The sequence below is a fragment of the Macaca thibetana genome, chromosome 3, assembly GCF_024542745.1.
Source record: "Macaca thibetana thibetana isolate TM-01 chromosome 3, ASM2454274v1, whole genome shotgun sequence".
Lineage (NCBI taxonomy): Eukaryota > Metazoa > Chordata > Mammalia > Primates > Cercopithecidae > Macaca > Macaca thibetana.
The window spans coordinates 157,610,893-157,634,453 of NC_065580.1; the positions used below are offsets into that span (position 1 = coordinate 157,610,893).

Consider the following 23,561-nt stretch of genomic DNA (forward strand, 5'->3'; position numbering starts at 1 on the left):
GGCGCAGTGGCTCACGCCTGTAATCCCAGCACTTCAGGAGGCCGAGGCGGGTGGATCATGAGGTCAGATCAAGACCATCCTGGCGAACACGATGAAACCCGTCTCTACTAAAAAATAACAAAAAGTTAGCTGGGCGTGGTGGCGGGCACCTGTGGTCCCAGCTACTCGGGAGGCTGAGGCAGGAGAATGGTGTGAACCCGGGAGGCAGAGTTTGAAGTGAGCCGAGATCACTACAACTGGCATATGCTGTGATCTTTTGGAAAAAGCAGGGCGCAATAACATACAAAAGAAGAGGACAGAAGGGGTAAGGGGAGGGAGGGAGAACTCTCACAGGCTCCTAAGGGGAAATACGCAAATGCAGTGAGATGACATAGTGGCCTAAACTCTGGAGGAATGTATTAAAAGGACTCCTGGAAATGGTATGCTGAGTCACATGACAATGTCTACTCCAGCTTCATAGCAGATAGAGGATTTTCCAAGGGATCTTTTCGTATGCCCACCCACAATAAAAGCACAAATAATATTATATCATAGAAATATTATGATTTAATATAATATTAAATCATAGCTATAATTAGAAGTGTAGAGAACTAATTTAATACAAACAGAATCTAAGCCTGTTGTTGTCTAGTCATCTTAATTGTATGCATAAAAAAGTTAGAGGGTCACAGATTAACATGCTAACTTTTTATCTCTGAGGTATGAGATTGGGGCCAATTTTTAATTTATTTTTAGTGTTTTCTACTTTGGCTTTCTTTTGCATGTTTGCTATAATGAACATAACTGTACGATCATGGAAAAAAAGATTTTTAAAAACAAATCTATTTCCTGAGCTCTGAGAGAGAAGGTACTGCAACACTCTTGCCGGAACAAAAGCTAAAAATGCCGTACTAACGATAGAAAACGTTTCTAAATCGGCTGGTCAGCTGGTAAACACTCAACGAAATTAGGCACCCGAGGAGATAAGTAAGCAAAGCACTAAAGTAAGCTTCTGCCTAAAGGGCATTTGCCAAAATTAGAGAATTGAGCATCACAGACTCCTCCTGAGGACAAAACCCAGGCAGCCCAAGTTAGGGGGTCCCTTTTCCATACAATGCTGGGACCTCCCTGGGGTCTCCAGCTCAGTGAACTAAAAAATTGTAAGTAAAGAACTCAGATTCTTTACAGGTGGCTCAAGCCTGTAATCCCAACACTTTGGGAGGTTGAGGCAGGCAGATCACTTGAGGCCAGGAGTTCGAGACCAACCTGGCCAACATAGTGAAACCCCGTCTCTTACTAAAAATACAAGTATGAGCCAGGCGTGGTGCTGCATGCCTGTAATCCCAGCTACTCAGGAGGCTGAGGCAGGAAAATCGCTTAAACCCAGGAGGCGGGGGTTGCTGTGAGCCAAGATCACGCCACTGCACTCCAGCCTGGGCAACAGAGCAAGATTCCATCTCAAATTAATTAAAAGAAAAGCTAGCACGAAAGACACGCAACTCTTCTTTCACTTGAACGTTTAGAAGCCACCATTATTATTGAAATTAGGGGCCAATGTTGCCCTACTTTCAACATTTTTGTGTCTTAAGGAATAGGGAGCCCTGGGGAGCGGGGAGAGACGGGAATGGCCAAGTCAGTGGAGCAGTCAGAACCCACACATTTATACATTAAATCTGCTGCCTCGTACGGGTGTAATTGTTGATGCCCCAAAACAATTACCATAGTAACATCAAAGATCACTGGTCACAGACCACCATAACATATAATAATAAAAAATATGAAATGTCGTGAGAACCCCCAAAACGTGACACAGAGACACAAAGTGGGCACATGCTGTGGATAAACGGTGCTGACAGACTTGGTCGATGCAGGGTGGCCACAAACCCTCAATTTGTGAAAAAGAGTGTCTACGGAGCACAGTGAAGTGAAGCACAAAACAACAGCCATGTCTGTGTGCTGAAGAGCATACGAAACCAAACAACGTATTTTTACACATTCAAATATGTGATCGACCATGTCGAATAGGAAATGATAAAATTCAGAGCAATGGTGTTACCTTTGCTCAGTTGGGATCGCAAAGGTTCTTCTAAAACTTGGGTGAAAGATACAAAGATTTGTATTTTCATTCTTTAAAATTTACATATTTTAAATATTTTATACCTCTCAATATTTAATAAAAACTATTTTTTAAAAAGATTCAGGAATTAGGCCGGGCGCGGTGGCTCAAGCCTGTAATCCCAGCACTTTGGGAGGCCGAGACGGGCGGATCACGAGGTCAGGAGATCGAGACCATCCTGGCTAACACGGTGAAACCCCGTCTCTACTAAAAAATACAAAAAAACTAGCCGGGCGAGGTGGCGGGCGCCTGTAGTCCCAGCTATTCGGGAGGCTGAGGCAGGAGAATGGCGTGAACCCAGGAGGTGGAGCTTGCAGTGAGCCGAGATCGGGCCACTGCACTCCAGTATGGGCAAGAAGTGCCAGACTCCGCCTCAAAAAAAAAAAAAAAAAAAAAAAAAAAAGATTCAGGAACAATGGCTGGGCACAGTGGCTCACACCTATAATCACAGCACTCTGGGAAGCTGAGGCAGAAGATCACTTGAGGCCAGGAGTTTGAAACCAGCCTGGACAACATAGCAAGACCCCATCTCTACAAAAATTTAAAAATGAGCCCACAGTTGTGGTACACACCTGTTGTCCCTGCTATACAGCAGGCTGAGGCAGGAGGATCACTTGAGTCCAGGAGTTCGAGACCAGCCTGGGTAACACAGTCAGACCCTGCTCTCTATAAAAATAAAAAAAGAGAAACAGCCAGGCATGGTGACGCATGCCTGTAATCCCAGCTATTCAGGAGGCCAAGGCTGGAGGATCGCTTGAGCCCAGAAGCACGAGGTTGTAATGAGCTATGATCACGCCACTGCACTCCAGCCTGGGTGACAGAATGAGACCCTGTCTCTTTAAAAAAAAAAATACAGGAAAAGAATTTGGCCAATATAAAGGAATGACTGCCCTACCCTTTAGAGTCCAATATACTTACCCACAATATTGGCCAAAACTACACAATATTCATGCAATTTAAGACTGAATTCACTGGTAAGAGTCAGCACTCTGAGTGTCGACAGATTTATACACATTAGATCCCAAAGACGCATGCAGGAAAGCCAACCCACACAAGAACCCTGGGCCCAGACACAGAATGAGCTGCCTGGCCTGGGATTCCAGTGGTGTTCAAACCAATCACGTGTGGCTTTGAATCTGTGACATCACCAAAGTGCTCTATACTGCAGGCCTTATAAGACAGCAGCACTTAGAAAATTCTCCTGACAGTTGTTAATTGCTAACATTTCAACTGCAAAGAAAACAGACTCCATACATGGCTCTAGTGGAAAACCATTATGTGATTCTGAGTTAAATACTCCTGGGTACTGACTGAAGGCATGCTGGAGGAGTACAGAAAAGCTCACGGATAATCCCAGGCCCTAAAGGCGCTTGCAGCATCACTGAAATAACCTTTTATCACACACACGAAAAAGGATCTACAACATTAGAAACAAAACCACAACAGCAGATACCACCAATCAGTCACACAGCTACTACTTTAAATGCTCACATGATGGATAGGAAAGAAAAATCACTACCATAAGGGGGTCAGAGAAAGCTTTATTAAGTCTAAAGCTCTGGTTCCAGGGGGGCCGTCAGCACATACGCGCACACACACACACACACACACACACTCTCTCCCACAAAGCACTGTGTAAGAAAAACTATGGAAGGTCAGAGAGCCCGCCAGGTCAGGGGAAAGTAAACCAGTTTGCCTAACATTCCAGCCCCTATGGCGGCAACAGGAGCACATAAAACCTGTAAAAAATGATTATGGGCTGGGCGTGGTGGCTAATGTCTGTAATCCCAGCACTTGAGCCCAAGAGTTTGAGACCAGCATGGGGAACATAATGAGACCCTGTCTCTATTTCAAAAAAAAAAAAAAAATTATGGATTTATATATTAAAAAATTTCTCTGATTTACCATAAATTTATGACCAAAAAAAATTATTATGAAGACAGCTTTAGATTTTTTTTTTTTTTTTTTTTTTTTTTTTTTTTTGAGACAGAGTCTCGCTCTGTCACCCAGGCTGGAGTGCAATGGTGTGATCTTGGCTCACTGCAACCTCCACCTCCTGGGTTCAAGCGATTCTCCTGCCTCAGCCTCCTGGGTAGCTGGGATTACAGGCGTGCGCCACCTCGCCTGGCTAATTTTTGTATTTTTAGTAGAGACGGGGTTTCACCGTGTTAGTCAGGCTGGTCTTGAACTCCTGACCTCGTGATCCGCCCACCTCAGCTTCCCAAAGTGCTGGGATTACAGGTGTGAGGCACCACGCCCAGTGCTTTAGACGTATTTTAAATCAAAGAGATACCTGTTTTCACATAAAATTATAAAATAGATCCAGTATTTTTAAAATAAAAACAAAAACCTGCTGGGCACCGTGGCTCAGGCCTGTAATCCCAACTTTGGGGGGTTATGGCAGGTGAATCACCTGAGGTCAGGAGTTAGAGACCAGCCTGGCCAACATGGTGAAACCCTGTCTCTATTAAACATACAAAAAATAGTCAGGCGTCATGGCGCAAGCCTATAGTCCCAGCTACTCAGGAGGCTGAGGCAGAAGAATCACTTGAACCCAGGAGGCGGAGGTTGCAGTGAGCCGAGATCGCACCACTGCATTCTGGCCTGGGCAACAGAGCAAAACCCCATCTCAAAAAATAAATAAAAATAAATTTAAAACAAAATAAAACCTATCATTAGCTTTCAACATTATACACACATATCTAGAAAAAAGCAAAAGCACAGATGCTAACGCCAGCCACCCTAGTGCTATGGAGTCCCAGGTTTTTCTTCTTTGCTGCTTTTCTGTACTTCCCAAGTTAGATCTTTTTTAAAAAGCAGTAAATAGGTACTACTTTTGTCTTTTGGGGTGTTACTTTTATAACTTTAAAACATTTATCTTAAAAGCACATATATTAATATTCATAAATGCATGGAATATCACTGGCAGTGTCGTAAGAAACTGGTAACAGAGGAAAACTTTGGGAAATTGGGTGACAAGAGTCATAAGATGCACATTTACTGCAGCCCTTTCTCTATCTTCTGAATTCAGCACCATGTTCATCATCTGTTGAAACAAATTGTAGGCAGGACGCGGAGGCTCACACCTGTAATCCCAGCACTTTGGGAGGCCGAGGCGGGTGGATCACCGGAGGTCAGGAGTTCGAGACCAACCTGGCCAACATGGTGAAATCCTGTCTCTACTAAAAATACAAAATTAACTGAGTGTGGTGGCGCACACCTGTAATCCCAGCTACTCGGGAGGCTGAGGCAGGGAATCACTTGAACCCAGGAGGCAGGGTTAGTGAGCTGAGATCGCACCACTGCACTCCAGCCTGGGAGACAAAAAAAAGTGTATAATTTCTAAAAAGACACAATAAAGTGAAACATAAAGGACATTTACCTCCCCTATTTCATCATCACAAACTATTCACGTATGGGGAAAGTTAACAGCTGTGAACTAGAAATTTTTACCTCTAGCCTCAGTGAGATTTGTCAAAATTCTTCTAACAACTGAATGAGACTGTCCTTAAGAGATAAGGGTCTCATCAGGGGCACTGTATGCGAACGAGTGATCCCCACAGTTCCCTGGGCACGCTCTACATGGCCGGTGCACTGCTGACTGTTCGCCATCATTTCTGCCTGCAGCTCACTGAAACACGAGTTAGGCACGTGCCCCCTTGGTGCTACATTTGGTTTGAGGGGCTAGTCCCTGCAGCTTCCGTGTGCTGCTCTCATCTCCTCCTCAGTTGGCTTCTCATTCTTTGTGGGAAAAATGTATCCCGTGTGGTGATGGACACTGGAAGCTGGTGTCCAGGTCCTCCTCGAGGCTGCGGCTGTGTTCCCTGCTCTCTGTCCTTTCTTAAAGCTAAGTAGACTTGGTGCTGGGTAAGCCTGCAGTGCATGTGTGTTTGAGCAAGTGGAACCCAAAAACCGCTCTGGTGGTCTTCAGCCTGACAATAAACGAAAGGACCACAGCACTTTGTCTTTTCATAGTCCAATCAGCTAAAAGAATGACAAGCTACTTATTAGATTAGGAAACAAAAGAATACAAATACGAACTTGCAGAAACGAGTGGGAGAATTCAGCTTTACTGTGATAGGGTTACTCACTTAACAGCCGCTTGTCAGTTGCGGGTGGCTCACAGCAAACAAGCAGCTGTAAGGCAGGAAGTTACACAAGCACTTGCAAAGATTTTAATTAGAAAAAAGTGTTTGAAGAAACATTTAGCAGAATTAGATTTTGTGGGCCACACAGGTTATTGGTTCCGGTTAATTTAATCAGGCCTTATAAGGTTTGTTTTCTGTGTTCCATTCTAAAGAGCATAAATATTAAATGCTTATAAAATACACTTCATTCAAAATGCCTTAAATACAAAACACAATTTGAGCACAAAACAATGCATTATGGTCTTGTGGATACATTTACAAAACACTGTAATGAAAAATTAACAGCCTCAAGTAAGTAGATAATACTACACAATGCTTCCTCAACAAATGACATTTTAAACCAAGGAAGAAAAAGCCCCAGTAATGCCAATTAGTGTTGTTCTTTTAGTTGTATTGAATGTGATTAAAGAAGAACTTTTTGAATTCTTAGTAGTGGTATTAAAATTAAGTTACTTTCTAAACTGGATTAAAAACAGCACTAAGTCTTCAAAGAACTTAAAGTTGTTAGAAAATTTTGACTTTCCAGCTGGCAATATGACCAAAATACACAAGAGGGCAAATCACAAGTGACGGCACGGAGATGTCCCTAAACATTTCACATTTCGTACAGATCTAGGACGGTGTTCACTGTACACACGTGTCATAAACTGGACTTTCTTGACTCAATGACAGGTGTAGAAAATCATGATTCTTACAAGAATCTCTCATAAAGTCCAAGAACAAACATATTCAACAAAAAAAAAAAAATCGAAACTGTGCACATTTGTTTCTTAAAAAACAAAACAGTGTACATCAGATTTTTAACCTAATAAGAGAAAATCCATTTTTAAAAGTTTCATAGCTGTATCCATCTTCCTATTCAGCTGAATGGATGAAGCACAATAGCCACAACTTTGTTACAGACTAAAATCCAACAGGTAATTCCAACACCACCTGAAAACAAAGAAATTCACCATGAGAGAGCGCCCCAGCAGTGCTGCCCACATCTGTCTCTGGTGTCCTTAACTCACAGCAAAGACAGTATTTCCACTCTTTTTGAGCAGTGCTAGGCTGAGGCGAAGTTTATGTTTCATAGGTTCAAATTTGTCACTTTCTTTTTTTTTTTTTTTTTTTTTTTTTTTTTTTTTTTTTTTTTGAGACAGAGTCTCGCTCTCTCCCTCAGGCTGGAGTGCAATGGTGCAATCTCAGCTCACTGCACCTCTGCCTCCCGGGCTCAAGTGATTCTCCTGCCTCAGCCTCCCGAGTAGCTGGGATTACAGGTGTGCGCCACCACACTCGGTTAATTTTGTGTTTTTAGTAGAGACAGGGTTTCACCATGTGGGTCAGGCTGGTCTCAAACTCCTGACCTCAGATGATCCGCCCACCTCCCAAAGTGCTGGGATTACAGGCAGGAGCCACCGTGCCGAGCCCGAATTTGTCACTTTCTACAGAGTCACAGGGCTGCATTCTTTACTAAGCAGGAATCGCAGTGAACAGTGGACCCTGGGCTGAACTTCCCTTTCCTGCCAGAGAGATGTGCGTTACTACTTATGATATTAATAGATTCCAAAACCAAACCTGTAAGATTAACTTTTCCTTTCTCAGAAAGCGTTATAAACAAAGCAATGTCTACCTATGCCTTTCTTGCCCCACCAATAATGGAGAGGCACACATATCCCCCTGTCCAGGAGGACAGGCTGCAAGAGTAGCCCATGGCCCTGCTGGAGGCATGGAAGGGTGGCTGGATGCTTCTCTGGCCCGCAGAGCAGAGCTCCTGGCCTAGGCCCAGCTGTGTCAAACAAAGGAGAGGGGAAGGAAAGGGTGGAGAACGGGACAGGAGTGGTAGCTAAATTGGGAGTCTTTGAAACAGACATTCCCAGCCAGGCACAGTGGCTCACGCCTGTAATCCCAGCACTTTGGGAGGATAAGGCGGGTGAATCACCTGAGGTCAGGAGTTCAAGACCAGCGTGGCCAACATGGTGAAACCTTGTCTCTACTAAAACTACAAAAATTAGTCAGGCGTGGTGGTGGGCACCTGTAATCCCAGCTACCGGGGAGGCTGAGGCAGGAGAACCACTTGAAACCTGGGAGGCGGAGGTTGCAGTGAGCCGAGATCACGCCACTGCACTCCAGCCTGGGCAACAGAGTGAGACTCTGTCTTAAAAAAAAAAAAAAAAGAAATATTCATTCCTTTTGATACAGTATTCACCTCTAGCATAACCACAAATCACAACCAAAGACCATCAAGGATGTGTGCTGCAGCATTATCTTTAACAGCAAAAAATCAGGACCCAAATAAATATCCTTCCTCAGGAAAATTTGCAGATGACATATCTAAATGAAGAACAGCTACTGCAAATTCCTTAATGAAGAAATGTGCCGGGCAAGGTGACTCACGCCTATAATCCCCGCACTCTGAGAAGCTGAGCAGGGAGGATTGCTTGATGCCAGGAGTTTGGGACCAACCTAAGCAACAAAGCAAGACCCCATCTCTATAAAAAACTTTTTTTTTAATTAGCTGGGCATGGTGGTGTGCAACTGTGACCCTAACTACTCAGGAGACTAAGGTGGGAGGATCACTTGAGCCAAGGAGTTCGAGGCTGTAGTGAGCTAGGAGGGTGCCACTGCCAACCTGGGCAACACAGCAAGACCCTGCCTCAAAAAAAAAAAAAAGAAAAGAAAAGAAATTTACTGATATGGTGCTATGGTCTGCATGTTTGTACCCCCCTAAAATTCATCTGTTAATATGTTACCCCCCACAGTGATGGCATTAAGAGTTGGGGCCTTCTGGGAGGTGATGAAGTCACAAAGGCAGAGTCCTTGTGAATGGGATTAGTGCACTTACAAAAGAGGCCTAAGGGAGCTCGTCCTTCCACCATGCAAGGACACAGTGAGAAGACATTATCCATGAACAGGAAAATGGTCCATCATCAGACATCAAATCTGCCGGCACCTCGATCTTGGACTCCCCAGCCTCCGGGACAGTGAGAAATACATTTCTGTTGTTTATGAGCTACCCAGTTTGTAGTATTTCACTTAGCCCTAAAAAACTAAGACGTGGGAATAGGCTTACACTATAAAGTAAAAAGGAGGTACAAAATGTTATGTGCCAGGTGACCTTAACTATATCAAAATAAATGGGAAAAAAAAGACAAAGAAAAATATATCACAGCATTAAAAGCTAATAGGAATCTTATTTTTTAATTTTATTTTATTTTGTTTTGAGACAGTCTCACTCTGTCACCCAGGTTGGGGTACAGTGGCATGATCTCAGCTCACTGCAACCTCCCCCTCTCGGATTCAAGTGATTCACACACCTCAGCCTCCCAAGTAGCTGGGATTATAGGCAGGCACCACCACGCCCAGCTAATTTTTTGTATTTTAGTAGAGACAGGGTTTCACCATGTTGCCCAGGCTGGTCTCAAACTCCTGGCTCAGGCAATCCACCCACCTTGGCCTCCCAAAGTGCTAGGATTACAGGTGTAAGCCAGTGAACCCAGCTGGGGTTTGTAATTAATCACTATATTTCTAATCATTCTATAGTGACATGTACTACTTTTAATATCCAAAAAAATTATCTTCAAAAATAAAAGAACGTGGTCGGGCACAGTGGTTCATGCCTGTAATCTCAGTACTTTGGGAGGCCAAAGCGTGAGGATCACTTAAGGTCAGGAGTTTGAGACCAGCCTGGCCAACATGGTGAAACCTTGTTTCTACTAAAAAATATGAAAATTAGCTGGGCATGGTGGTGCACGCCTGTAATTTCAGCTAGATGGGAGGCTGAGACATAAGAATTGCTTGAACCTGGGAGGCAGAGGTAGCAGCGAGCCAAGATCGCACCACTGTACTCCAGCCTGGGTGACGGAGTAAGACTCTGTCTCAAAAAATAAAAAATAAAAGAATAGCCAAGAGCATCAAGTGCTACAGAGAGGCCAACCACAATGGGGACTGAAAAGGGACAGAACTGTGGACCTACAGCTAGTGTTTCAATGGGGTATCAGACTTGACGCACTGGGCATGGGTCCCGGAAACAGACCTAGGACTGAATTCTAGCTTTGCTCCTTAACATTTTGGTGACACTAGACAAGTGAAGTAACTTTTCTAGACCTCAGTTTCTTCATGGCAAGCCTCACAAAACCTGCTCACTAAATGGACAGTGAGGAGGATGTCAGGCTAACTTAATCTTCTACCACACACCTCTACACAAGCCTATCCACACTCTTCTACTATATCTTCCAGAAAATTCTTACCTGCTACTCTAGTAGGAAAGGCTACCAGGCGGTCTAGAGGGGTTATCCATTTACTCGGCACAACAGCCACAGGGACAGAATAATACTTCCAAATGAGTGAGATCATCAGCGCAGCCTGGAAAGACACCTGTGGTGAGTGGCACAGCCTGCCGGTCACACGACCCACCGCACAGAAGGGAGCACAGGGAAATGCAAAAACAAACCCAGGAAAACTCCAGACTGAGCACCTCAAGCCTAGAACCCAGTCCCCACAGACAACAGATGAGCATACACGGCCACTAATGTCCCCTGGTGAAACCCTGAATTAGAAAGTCTAATTAAAGACGAGCTCAGCAGCATGTCCGGAACACTGCCAACAAGTAGGCGAGCCTTCCTCTGTGAACTGGCATTTCCCTGTTTTAGGATAAATACAATCTACACATAATTTGAATTAGCTGATCAACTAACCAAAGTCTCCCATAACACGGGTGTGCTTTTCTCACTGAGTATCTGCTTTGGGTAGCCAGACTGTACACTAAACACACCTTATTAGTGATGAAAGCCATCCTTGAAAAAACAGGGAATTCTCCCAAGTGCACCAGTGTTAGCAAGGCACACTGAGGTGAGCCCTGTGTAAGTTTCAATGGTGGGGGATGCTTTATTTCCCTCCATCCCCCTGCAGCATTCCTTCGACTGTCATCTGTCCCCTTCCTGGCTTGAATAGGCCACTCAGAAGAGGAGACATGAAAGAGGGTTGCTGGCCTAACTCCTTTATCTGCAGGAAATTTACCTCTTAGCAAATGGCAGTGCCTCAGGATCAATTTCCTTAAATCTACCCACCCCAAACTAAGCTTTTTGCAGGGTGAGCTTGAATGCTTTGCCTTGGTACTAGATCACACAGTACTGCAACTCGGATATTTACGGCAGCTGCTAAAGGTGTCTGGGTAGCACAACTGTACTCTCGGGGCAGAGCAGAGCCCAGCAACAGCTCCAGGAGAGGCTCCGTGGGTTAAGCCCCAGGCAGGAAGGCTAGAGGCCAATTTCAGTGAGAAAAGCTGGTTCTCTACCTGGAGGGTGGAGAGTGCCCATGAAGTATACCAGGTAACAAGTAAGAGCCAAATTACTGAAGATCTCAGAAAAAACCAACGTCATCTATAAGCTTCTCACTTCATCCCACCTGGCCGTTCAAACCACAAGGGGATGAAGGCGTGGTGGAAGCTCTCCGAGAACTTCCTTCACAGTTCATCTGCCAAAAAGTCCCAAACTGTAACAACTCTCCTCAAGAGAAAGGCTTCCTTTTAGTCTGACTTACAGACCGAGAGTGTTTACAGCTCCGTGTGGGCAGGGCCACACAACACGACAGCTGAAGGTGGAACAGCCCAAACTCCCAGCCCTGGATCTGCAGGCAACGCTCTGGAGTTCAGGGCCACCAACTCCAGTGACCCGTCTGGCGCTCTAGCACACTTACCTGCAATACGTAGAAAGCGACACTTATCACCCATTTTATCTTGGCTAATTGAGCTGTCCGAGCTTTCACTGAAAGGAAAAACAGGATAAACAATTATGTCAGTCCTAAAAAATTAACAACATATTCAAATACACAGAAATGTTATTTTCCCATATAATACACTTTCTGATTATAAATGGAACAATCACTCAACATATTCAACATAATTAGAAAATGTAAAATAGAATTTTTAAGTCACCCACCATCTCATTATGCCATTATTTAAAATAGAATCCTATTCAGATTGAGATTTGAATAGCTTTAATTTTGAAAACTCTTTTTTTTGAAAACTCTTTTTTTTTTTTTTTTTTTTTTTTGAGACAGAGTCTCGCTCTGTCGCCCAGGCTGAAGTGCAGCGGCCAGATCTCAGCTCACTGCAAAATCCGTCTCCCGGGTTTATGCCATTCTCCCGCCTCAGCCTCCCGAGTAGTCGGGACTACAGGCGCCCGCCACCTCGCCCGGCTAGTTTTTTTGTATTTTTCAGCAGAGATGGGGTTTCACCGTGTTAGCCAGGATGGTCTCAATCTCCTGACCTCGTGATCCGCCCGTCTCGGCCTCCCAAAGTGCTGGGATTACAGGCTTGAGCCACTGCACCGGCCTTTGAAAACTCTTAAAATGACTCATGAAATCAAAGATTCTTCGTATAATAGAATTACCACTTACCAACAGGACTACATTTTCCTCCCTATTTCCCAGTCTGCACAGTACACGAACCCCTGGTGGGAATCCAGCTTGTCCTGGGCCTGGACAGGCCCCTTTGTCTGTTTTCCCAGCCACAGAGACAGCTCTCTGACTGTGCACACACTGTGCACGGGGTCCTCAGCACACGGGCTGCCCTGAGAAAGCGCTCGTCATCGTCATCACAGGAGACCGTACCCGGGGGTGACACTCGGAAGAGGACACTGCTGGGCATTTTTCTAGAGAGTGGAACAAAAGCCTCTGACAATCCACTGTGAAACTTTTTTTCTGGGCTTCTCTCAGAAAAGTGATGAATTTAAAAATGAAAACCTACAATGAAGAGTTGGCTCTGGCCGGGCGCGGTGGCTCAAGCCTGTAATCCCAGCACTTTGGGAGGCCGAGACGGGTGGATCACGAGGTCAGGAGATCGAGACCATCCTGGCTAACGCGGTGAAACCCCGTCTCTACTAAAAAATACAAAAAACTAGCCGGGCGAGGTGGCGGCGCCTGTAGTCCCAGCTACTCGGGAGGCTGAGGCAGGAGAATGGCGTAAACCCGGGAGGCGGAGCTTGCAGTGAGCCGAGATCGCGCCACTGCACTCCAGCCTGGGGCACAGAGCAAGACTCTGTCTCAAAAAAAAAAAAAAAAAAAAAAAAAAAGAGTTGGCTCTGAGGAAAATCTGAGTGGATTCTTAGATGTTTCTGTGATTAGAAAGCAAAGGTTCACCAACAAATAAGAAGAAAGTAATTATTACTGAGTTTCCTCCAGATAACTTAAAAGTTTCCATCAATATTCAAAACATCCAAGAAGCAAAGCATGTATTCTACTAATCTTTACATACAGACTTCTCTATAAATCAGCTCTCACGAAGCCTTCAGGCTGCAAGGGACGCAGTACCGTGGGTTTTGAGCTTATCCGTCATCTTGTTGATCTTTCTTTCCAGCCTGGCGTATCTGGCAAACTCGTCCATCATATTGACCGTGGAGAGCTCCTGCTTCATGTCCTGGATCTCCGCTCTCATCTGTGACTCCTGCTCCGCGTCCTTCTGCAGCACCCTGGACATCTGGCAGGGCGGACAGCGGGGATCAGCATCTTCCAACACGGGCCACAGGAGGATCCCCCAATCTCCCCCTACTTTCTGTCTATGCCCTGACCACTCTGTGACCCAGCCAGTTGTGTGTTTCCCTGCAGGCTTGAACCCAAACTGGGGCCGTGAACTTTCTCAGGACTAATAAAGAGTGAAGGCTGTTGCTGGAGAACACTGGAAGATTCATCCTGCTGAGAAACACCTACAAACTAGCCCCGCCATGACAAAGTCCTCAAACTCCCACATACACTTCAAACCCCAGCCCCCCGGTGGCAGACAGCCCTAGGTAAATGTCCCTTTCTCTAACTGGCTGTCCCAGGACTGCCGCAGCTCTTGTAAGTTCCCTTCGTGAATGCTGTGGACTCATCACCCTGGCGTTTAGTGCTTCTTTCTTTGGAATCCAAGCTGGCCCCATCTCCAGGCAGTCTGGAGCAGCCCCTTGAGGGAACTCCCCTGCCACTGCCTTTGAGGCGACTCCAGCATGGGTTTGACCAGGCAGAACCAGTACACCCTGCTCCAACATCCTACTCCTGCCTCTGCCATCTGGCCAAGCTGCCTACTACCTACACAGCCAGCCTCTGCCGCCTTTTCCAGCTCTCTATAACTACCACCAAAAAAAAAAAAAAACCTCATATTCAAATTGCTATTCAAACTATATTTTTCCTTTTGCGGAGATGCCCATGAATTGCTCCAATACAAATTTTTGTCTCTTTCACTATAACTAAAATTGCAATTATGAAATGAAAACCAGTTTCATCACCTGAGCTGTTATTCCAGCGACAGGGAACGTGGGTCCTCTCCCCTGCCTGAAGAATTCAGTCCTAGATTAGACGGGGCAGAGCAAGGTGCAGGTGCAGGGCAACAGCGGTGAGGCGGGGCCAGGGCAGAGTGTCAGTGCCCAAGTTCAGTGCAGAGGGCCTTCCCACAGAATGGCACCCTGGCAAGAGGCATCAGGGCCAGGCATGGTGATACAGGGGTCCCCAAGAAAGGGCAGCCTGACACAGGAGTCAGGGTCTGTAGGGTGAGGGGGACAGACATACAAGACAAGAAGGAAACCTGCCCGTGTCAGAGCCCAGGTGGGGCGAGGCATGCATTCACATGGGTATCAGTTGGTGGTGGACACCAGAGATTAATTACAAAAGGGTGATCACAGAAATAAACATATTGAGGATAACGTAAGCCAGTCTTCTCACTTTCAGCAAAGACACTTAGAAAAAAAATAGCCGGTGGCTCAGCACTGGAGGCGTGGTCACGGGTCTCAGCCATCCTGCAACACCGTGAAACCCTAAAAAATACAAAAAAAAACTCTGGAGGTGGCGGGCGCCTGTAGTCCCAGCTACTCCGGGGTGAGGCAGGAGAATGGCATAAACCCGGGAGGCGGAGCTTGCAGTGAGCTGAGATCCGGCCACTGTACTCCAGCCCGGGCTACAGAGCAAGACTCCGTCTCAAAAAAAAAAAAAAAAAAGAAAGAAAGAAAAATGCCTCAGCCTGGCGTGGTGGCTCAGCCTGCAACCCTAACACTCTGGAGGACGGGGTGGAAGGATCTCTTGTGTACAGGAGTTCAAGGCTGCAGTGAGCTCAGATCATGCAATTGGACTCCAGCCTGAACAACAGAGTGAGACCTTGTCTCAAAAAAAAAAGAGAGAGAGAAAAGAAAAAAGGCCGGGTGCAGTAGCTCATGCCTATAATCCCAGTATTTTGGGAGGCCAAGGCAAGTGAATCGCTTGAGCCCAGAAGTTAGAGACCAGTCTTGGCAACACGGTGAAACTCTTGTCTCTACAAAAAATATGAAAAATTAGCCAGTTTCATAACCTGGTGAAGGAAGGTAGGGAAGGAGGGAGGAAGGGAGGGAGGGAGGAAGGAAGGAAGGCAGGAAGGAAGGCAGGCGTCTCCAAGAGAAGCAGAATGAATCTTGTGGTGTTGGCTTAGAATTGGAGATCTGTGGTTTCCACACACAGGCAGAGAAATACAGACATAAACAAAGAGGCACCCTCCCCAGGTTGGCCTGGCTGGTCCCTGTGAGCAGAGGGGCCCCGCATGACCTGGGGGCCCGCCTGCGTCGCCCCCTGCTGGCCCCGGTTCCCGGCACCAGCCCCAGTAGTCTACTCTCCAGGGAACGGCCCCGGGCCACGGCACCGGGAGGGGAGGAGTGGCTGGAGCGCAAGGGAGGAGTCGGCAGTGGCCGCCAGGTGGCGCCCGCAGATCTGCCGGGAAGGCCTAGTCCGGGGACTGCGCGGGTGCCCCAAGACCAGATCCCTTACAGGCGCCTTGGCCACCTGCCCCAAGGGATCAGCGAACATCCCCAAATCCCAGTCCCACACCAGCGGATGAGATACAATGAGAACACAGCACTGCCTCTCAGATATCCCTGCCAAGTATTAGACATGCCAGTGGACGTCCATTCTGTGAAATCACTGGCCGCTGATTCTCAAAAATGACAGCCATGAAAGTCAAGGGAAAACCGGGAAACTCCTCCAGACAGAAGGAGGCTAGAGGCTGGGAAATACAACGCATGATTCCGAACTGGGTCCTTTCCCTGTTAAGGACGTTACCGCAACACGTGGGGAACCTGAATGGGGCCTGAGGATCAGATCGTGGTAAAGTACTTGATGCCTGCATTAGATCTCGGCTCACTACAACCTCAACTTCCTGGGCTCAAGCCATACTCCCACCTGAGCCTCCTGAGTATCTGCGACCACAGTCGTGCACCACCGCGCTTGGCTAATTTATTTTGAGTTTTAGTAGACACGCGGTTTCACTATGTTGCCAGTGAACTCCTGAGTTCAAGCAATCCGTCCGCCTCGGCCTCCCAAAGTGCTGGGGTTAAAGGCATGAGCCACTGCGCCCGGCCCCCAAGAATCTATTGAATACCAAAGTACCTGGGAATGAGGGGTTCAGACGGACAACTCCAAATGGTTCAGGAAACAGAATCAGCTCTCGGTATTGACTGTATGCGTAACTTTTCTGCACATTTGTGTTTGTTTCGAAATTTTTAAAACAGACTAATAAAGATGAAATGTTATAGTGTATCTAAAGTGTGCCTGACACACAGTAAGCACACAATAAATGAGATTCCCTCTCCCCCTCCCAGCTCACAGGTCTCCTCTGCCTGCCGCACAGTAGAGACAACTCTCCAGTTAGAGCTGGGAAGCCGAGTCCGGCCAGTCACCTGAGAGGGAGTACACAAAACAATTAACTCAGGAATGGGAGGTGAGTGAAGGCAGAAGAGTGAACTTGAGGAAAACTGAAGGCAGCTTTGTAAGGTTAACAAAAACAACTGGTGCTTGAAAAAAAATTACATCTATTACATGTATAAGCACAATAAAAATTGTCTGAGCCAGGCGCGGTGGTTAACCCTGTAATCCCAGCACCTTGGGAGACTGAGGCAGGAAGATCGTTTGAGCCCAGGAGTTCGACACCAGGCGGGGTAACATGGCAAGACCCAATCTCTACAAAAAAAAATTAAAAATTAGCCAGGCGTGGTGGCGCAGCTGTGGGTGCCTGTGCCCCCAGCTACTTGGGAGGCTGAGGCGGGGAGGGAGGGATCGCTGGAGCCCGAAAGGTTGAGGCTGCTGTGAGCTATGATGGCACCACCACACTACAGCCTGGGCAACAGAGTGAGACCGTCTCTAAAATAAAAATGTTTTAAAGCATAAATTTGCAAATATGCATCAATGTTAATCCAAGACCCACATATAAGTGTTAAAATGTTCTAGAATTATGCAGTATAAGATTTAATAAGATATGAATCTAAATGTAATAATGCAAATATTAATTTTTAGAACAAAAGTAAATAACTGATGGCATGACAACGTGCACAGCCCGTGCTCGCGCCTGCCAGCAGTAGAGCAGGCAAACCCAGGAACCACCAACTCAGGTCACCCTGAGTCCCTGAACACAGAGGACAGAGTCCTCCAACTCAGGAAGCTCCAGACCCTGAACAGCCCCAGATGCCACTCTCGGCCAGGACCCGCCGGCCAGGGCCGAGAAACCAGCAGCTCTCCAGGCCGCCAGCCCCAGTCCTTGGCTGCGGCCCCCACGAGAGTCCCACTGGAGGCCCTGCCCGCACATGCGCACTTCACCAGCGCGCTTCTGCCTCATAGGACTCTGGGGCAGGTCCTGTGAAGCGCAGCGTCGTCCCCCTAAACTAATACTTGAGGACCATCTCCAAGCCTGGTCCACAGCAGGGACTCACTAAGCAACGGCTGAGGAAAAGGGTGTGGGGGCGCGAGGGGGGGCGGTGCTCTAAGAAGATGACCACAGAGGCAAACTCTGCAACATTCTCCTCTGGCTTCAGTCCCCTAGAGGGAAAAGGAGGTGGCCACTCTTTACAGCAGAAACTGAAAGATAATTTAGAAAATGTTGAATCTGAAAGGGCAATCGGCCGGTGAGCCCAGAAGGCAACCCGCGCAGCGTCCTTCATCTGCAAAGCTAGGGTTGCAAGGAAGGGCCTCCTGGCGCCTGCGCAGTGCGTGTGGCTCCTGTGGCCCCTCAGCCCACACCAGTCCTGGGGCGCCTGCGCAGTGCGTGCGGCTCGCAGGGACCCTGAGCCAGTGCCGGTCCTGGGACGCCTGCGCAGTGCATGCGGTTTGCATAGACTGAGCCTGCGCCACTCCTGGAGCACCTGCGCAGTGCGTGCGGTTTGCATGGACTCTTGAGCCCGTGCCAGTACTGGGGGACCTGCGCAGTGCGTGCGGCTTGCATGGACTCTGACCCTGCGCCACTCCTGGGACGCCTGCACAGTCGTGTCGTTCGCATAGACCCACAGCCCGCGCCAGTCCTGGGGTACCTACACAGTGCACCTCCCCTGCACCTGCAGAGCTGCAGAGCCGGCGCTCATCAAAGGCGTCTTTGTTGCCCTCCTATAGCTGAATAAAGTCCCGGACCACCTACTGAATGAACTATGCGTCCGTGACCAGCTTGAAGAGGAGGTAGAGATCCCCGGGAAAATTCCAACCACGCCAACGCCAGAGACTTGGTGTCCTTACCAGGCATCCCACCCCCACCGCAGCGGGCAGCTGAGATCGCCTCCCAGGACCTTACTAGTCTTAACTGGCCCAAGGACTTCTGATACTTCAGACCTCCTAAGGCCTCACGTGGGGCAGGGAGCTGGGGGCGCGGCGGGGGGAGGGGGGGAACCAATGCAGCCTAGACTGAGTGATGAGATCAGGGCGCTGCCTCCCCAACTTCTGCTTCAGAAACATCCCAAGGGAGGTTATGATTTAAGTACCTGAGCGTGGCCCCATCCCAGAGGGCACTGTTTTCCCAATTCGACTTTCTGCTGCTTGTCATGAGTCTTTCCCACTTGAATCCTCAAATCAGAGGCTGTGATGAAGTAGCCTCTGATGATGGTGAAGGAGCAGCATTTGACCCTACTCAAGACCAGCGCGTTCCTTACAGCTTCTCACAGACCGTCACCACAAACCCAGTGACCAGGCCAAACATCTCTATTACCAATTACAGGGTGGGTGTACTCTGCTGGGATAATAATTATGTTATCCTTCTGAACCTGGCTAACAACAAATGTTACAATCAAAGGGAAATGGGTTTAAGAAAGCTAACTGGGTTGAGGTTAGAGAGGCCATAAGGTTGTTGTAGGAGGCAGCACAAGAGTGGACACAGGTCCTGAGTCACAGAGCAAGACCCGGCCTCTAAAAACAATTTTTTTTATTTCAGAGGGAGGGGGGTGGGAGGGAGACAATCAGAAAAATTAATTAATGAGTACTAGGCTTAATAACTGGGTGACGAAATAATCTCTACAACAAACTCCCATGACACAAGTTTACCTATATAACAAACCTGCACACATATCCCTGAACTTAAAAGTTAAAAAAAAAAAAAAAAAATTGTCGGCCAGGTGTGGTGGCTCACGGCTGTAATCCCAGCACTTTGAGAGGCTGAGGCAGGTGGATGACCTGAGGTCAGGATTCAAGATCAGCCTGGCCAACATAGTGAAACCCCCTCTCTGCTAAAAAAAAAAAAAAAAAAAAAAAAAAAAACACACACACTAAAATTAGCTGGGCGTGGTGGCGCATGCATGTAATCCCAGCTACTTGGGAGGCTAAGGCAGGAGAATCGCTTGAACCCAGAAGGCAGAGGTTGCAGTGAGCCGAGACAGCGCCATTGCACTCCGGCTTGGGCAACAGAGCGAAACTCTTGTCTCAAAAAAAAAAAAAATTGTCTAATAACAACAAAAGGAACTAACTCAACAACAAAAAACAACTGAATTTTAAAAGGGGGCAAAAGATTTGACTAGACATGTCTCCAAAGATAAACAGACGGCCATAAGCATCTGAAAAGATACTCAACATCACTAATTATTAGGAAAATGCAAATCAAAACTAAATGAGATACCACCTTCTGTCCATTAGGATAATTAGTATTTAAAAAAAAAAAGGCTGGGTGTGGTGGCTCAGGCCTGTAACACCAGCACTTTGGGAGACCGACCAAGGTGGGTGGATCACCTGAGGTCAGGAGTTCGAGACCGGCCTGGCCAACATGGCAAAACCCCGTCTCTACTAAAAATACAAAAATTAGCCCGGCATGGTGGCATGCACCTGTAATCCCAGCTACTTGGAAGGCTGAGACAGAAGAATTGCTTGAACCCAGGAGGTGGAGGTGAGCCAAGATTGAGCCACTGCACTCCAGCCTGGGTGACAGAGAGAGACTCCCTCTCAAAAAAATAAAAATAAGCTGGGTGCGGTGGCTCAGGCCTGTAATCCCAGCACTTTGGGAGGCCAAGGCCGGTGGATCACTGGAGGTCAGGAGTTCAAGACCAGCCTGGCCAACATGGTGAAACCTCATCTCTACTAAAAATACAAAAATTAGCCAGGCATGGTGGCGGGCACCTGTAATCCCAGCTACTTGGGAAGCTGAGGCAGGAGAATCTCTTGAACCCGAGGGGCAGAGCGAGATTGCACCATTGCACTCCAGCCTGGGTGACAAGAGCAAGACTCCATCTCAAAAAAATAAATAAAATAAAAATAATAAATAAAAATAATAAATAAGAAAACAAAATACGTGTTGAAGGATGTGGAGCAACTGGAACCCTTCTGCATTGCTGGTGGGAATGTCGAATGGTGTGGCTGCTATGGAAAACAGCATGGTGGTTTCTCAAAAACATTTAACATAGAATTACCATAGATCCAGGAATTCCACTTCTGGGTATATGTCCAGAAAAACTGAAAGCAGAGACTCAAAGAGGTATCTGTAAACATTTTAGCATTATCTACAACAGTCAAAAGGTAGAAACAACGCAAGTGTCCATAGACAGATGGATGAATAAACAAAATGTGGCCTATACATATAATGGGATACTATTCAGCCTTAAAAGGGAAGGAAATCCCGACTCATGCTACAACATGGATGAACCTTAAGGATATTATGCTGAGTGAAAAGCAGCCAGTCACAAAAGGATAAATACTGTCTGATTCCACTTATATGACATAGGTCCCAAGAGCAGTCAAATTCACAGAGACAGAAAGTACAATGGAGGTTGCCAGGGAGAGGCAGGAATGGAGAGTTGTTTAATGGGTGCGAGAGTTTCAGTCAGAGGAGATAAAAAGGTTGTGATATGGGGCCGGGCATGGTGGCACATGCCTGTAATACTAGCACTTTGGGAGGCCAAGGAGGGCAGATGACTTGAGGTCAGGAGTTTGAGACTAGCCTGGGCAACATAGTGAGACCCCATCTCTACTAAAAATACAAAAATTAGCCAGGCATGGTGGCAGGTGCCTGTAATCACAGCTACTTGGGAGGCTGAGGCAGGAGAATCGCTTGAACCTGGAAGGCGGAGGCTGCAGTGAGCCAAGATCAGGCCACTGCACTCCAGCATAGGCAACAGATTGAGACTCTGTTCCAAAAAAGAAAAAAGAAAAAGTTCTGGGAGCGGGGCCAGGTGCAGTGGTTCACACCTGTAATCCCAGCACTTTGGGAGGCAAAGGTGGGCGGATGGCTTGAGGTCTGGAGTTTGAGACCAGCCTGGCCAACATGGCAAAGCTCTGTCTCTATAAAAAATACAAAAAAATAGCTGGGCATGGTGGTGCATGCCTGTGGTCCCAGCTACTTGGGAGGCTGAGGTGGGAGGATCCCTTGAACCTGAGAGGCAGAGGTTGCAATGAGCTGAGATTGTGCCACTGCACAGAGCCAGACCCTGTCTTTAAAAAATAATAATAAAGTTCTGGGATAACGGTTGCACAAAAATGTGAATGTACTTAATGCCACTGAACTGTACACCTAAAAATGATAAAGATGATAAATTCATATTATGTAGATTTTACAATTAAGAAGATGAGGCCGGGCTTGGTGGCTCACGCCTGTAATCCCAGCACTTTGGGAGGCCGAGACGGGCGGATCACGAGGTCAGGAGATCGAGACCATCCTGGCTAATACGGTGAAACCCCGTCTCTACTAAAAAATACAAAAAACTAGCCGGGCGAGGTGGCGGGCGCCTGTAGTCCCAGCTACTCGGGAGGCTGAGGCAGGAGAATGGCGTAAACCCGGGAGGCGGAGCTTGCAGTGAGCTGAGATCCGGCCACTGCAGTCCAGCTCGGGCGACAGAGCAAGACTCCTTCTCAAAAAAAAAAAAGAAAAAGAAAAAGAAGATGAGCATGGGCCAGCTCATCAGGAGTCTTTTATGCAATGCTAAAGACCTGAGACATCATCTTAAAAAGACTGGATAGCATCAGGAAAGATTCTGAAGGAGACTCAGGGGTTAAAAGAGAATTTACTGTATCTCCAGGACAATGCAGACAGTAGGACAACGGAGAGAGTAAGAATAGAGTTTTCCCTACAACTTAAAGTATAATAATAATAAATAAATTAAAAAAAAAAAAAAAAGAATAGAGTTTTGCACAAAACAGGCACTCAATGAATACTGGTGGAATAAAATATACTCCACTATTACCAATTTATCTTAGAAGAGAAAAGCAAGAACTGTTTTCCAAGACAATGCTACAACGCATGCGCACAATCTTTGAAGTCTCCGTCTGTGCCCAACAGCTCCTCATTCCTGCTGTGGGCATACAGAGGGCGCTCATTCCCGGGGACAGTTCCCAAAGTACCCCCACCTCCCATGACCACACCCCACCACGCCCTGTTCAATTTGCCACCAAATCCCTATCCCTATCCCTGCTCCAACAGGCAATCAAATCTCCACCTCCAGTCACTAGCGGGATGACTTAGCGCCACTACTAAATTCTCTGAGCCAGACTCCTCCGGGAGGTAAAGGAGGATGGGATAATAACTCGTCTCTCCCAGCAGCCGTGACAGGGAGGTAATGTACTCACTACCTGGCAGAAAGAGTGCTCCCCAAGCTGGTTGCTCCCTTGGATATTGAAGGCATCACGCTGTACTGAGATTCTCTCTGCACCTGTCTCCCACCCTACCCATCCCAAGAATGTGGGCTCCTGGACGCTAGGATCCATCTCTCCGGGACCTGGAACAGCTGACTTCGCCCGCCAGGCCTCTGGGAAAACCCTGGGTGAGGGCTGCTCAAATGCCTCTAGGGACCAGGATTAACGGAAACGGGTGAGGCTGGCAGCGGGGCACCAGGAACTCCCAATGTGAGGTTCGCCGCCGCCACCCACAGCGAGAAGATTCCTGTCCCGTGAAAGCGTGGCCCAGGGTTGCCGGATGTTTCTCCCCCCACCCCCCTAGAACCCAGAAAGTCTGATTCTGGGGTAAAGCGGCGCACCTTTTAGACGCTACCAACTATCTCAAAAAAGCTTACAGACCAACCAAGACGCTACTACGGGCTGAATCTGGGCTTCAGTCGCCCAGTTGAGACCCCTGTACCTACTCCCAGACCCGCCAGGGGACTGGGGCGGCATCCCCACCG

At 47.3% G+C, this 23,561-nt stretch overlaps 1 protein-coding gene across 2 annotated transcripts in view; it reads right to left on the minus strand.

Moving 5' to 3' along the window:
• Positions 1–6,247: 6,247 nt before the first annotated feature.
• GET1 (guided entry of tail-anchored proteins factor 1) overlaps positions 6,248–23,561 on the minus strand; it is a 655,129-nt gene continuing 637,815 nt past the window's right edge. For both annotated transcript variants that reach the window (XM_050784595.1, XM_050784594.1), the window contains exons 3-6: positions 13,534–13,699; positions 11,920–11,987; positions 10,473–10,587; positions 6,248–7,176 (exon numbers count right to left, since the gene is read on the minus strand). In XM_050784595.1, the coding sequence (XP_050640552.1) occupies positions 7,103–7,176; positions 10,473–10,587; positions 11,920–11,987; positions 13,534–13,699 (423 nt within the window). In that variant the 3' untranslated portion in view covers positions 6,248–7,102. The remainder of the gene's footprint in view (positions 7,177–10,472; positions 10,588–11,919; positions 11,988–13,533; positions 13,700–23,561) is intronic.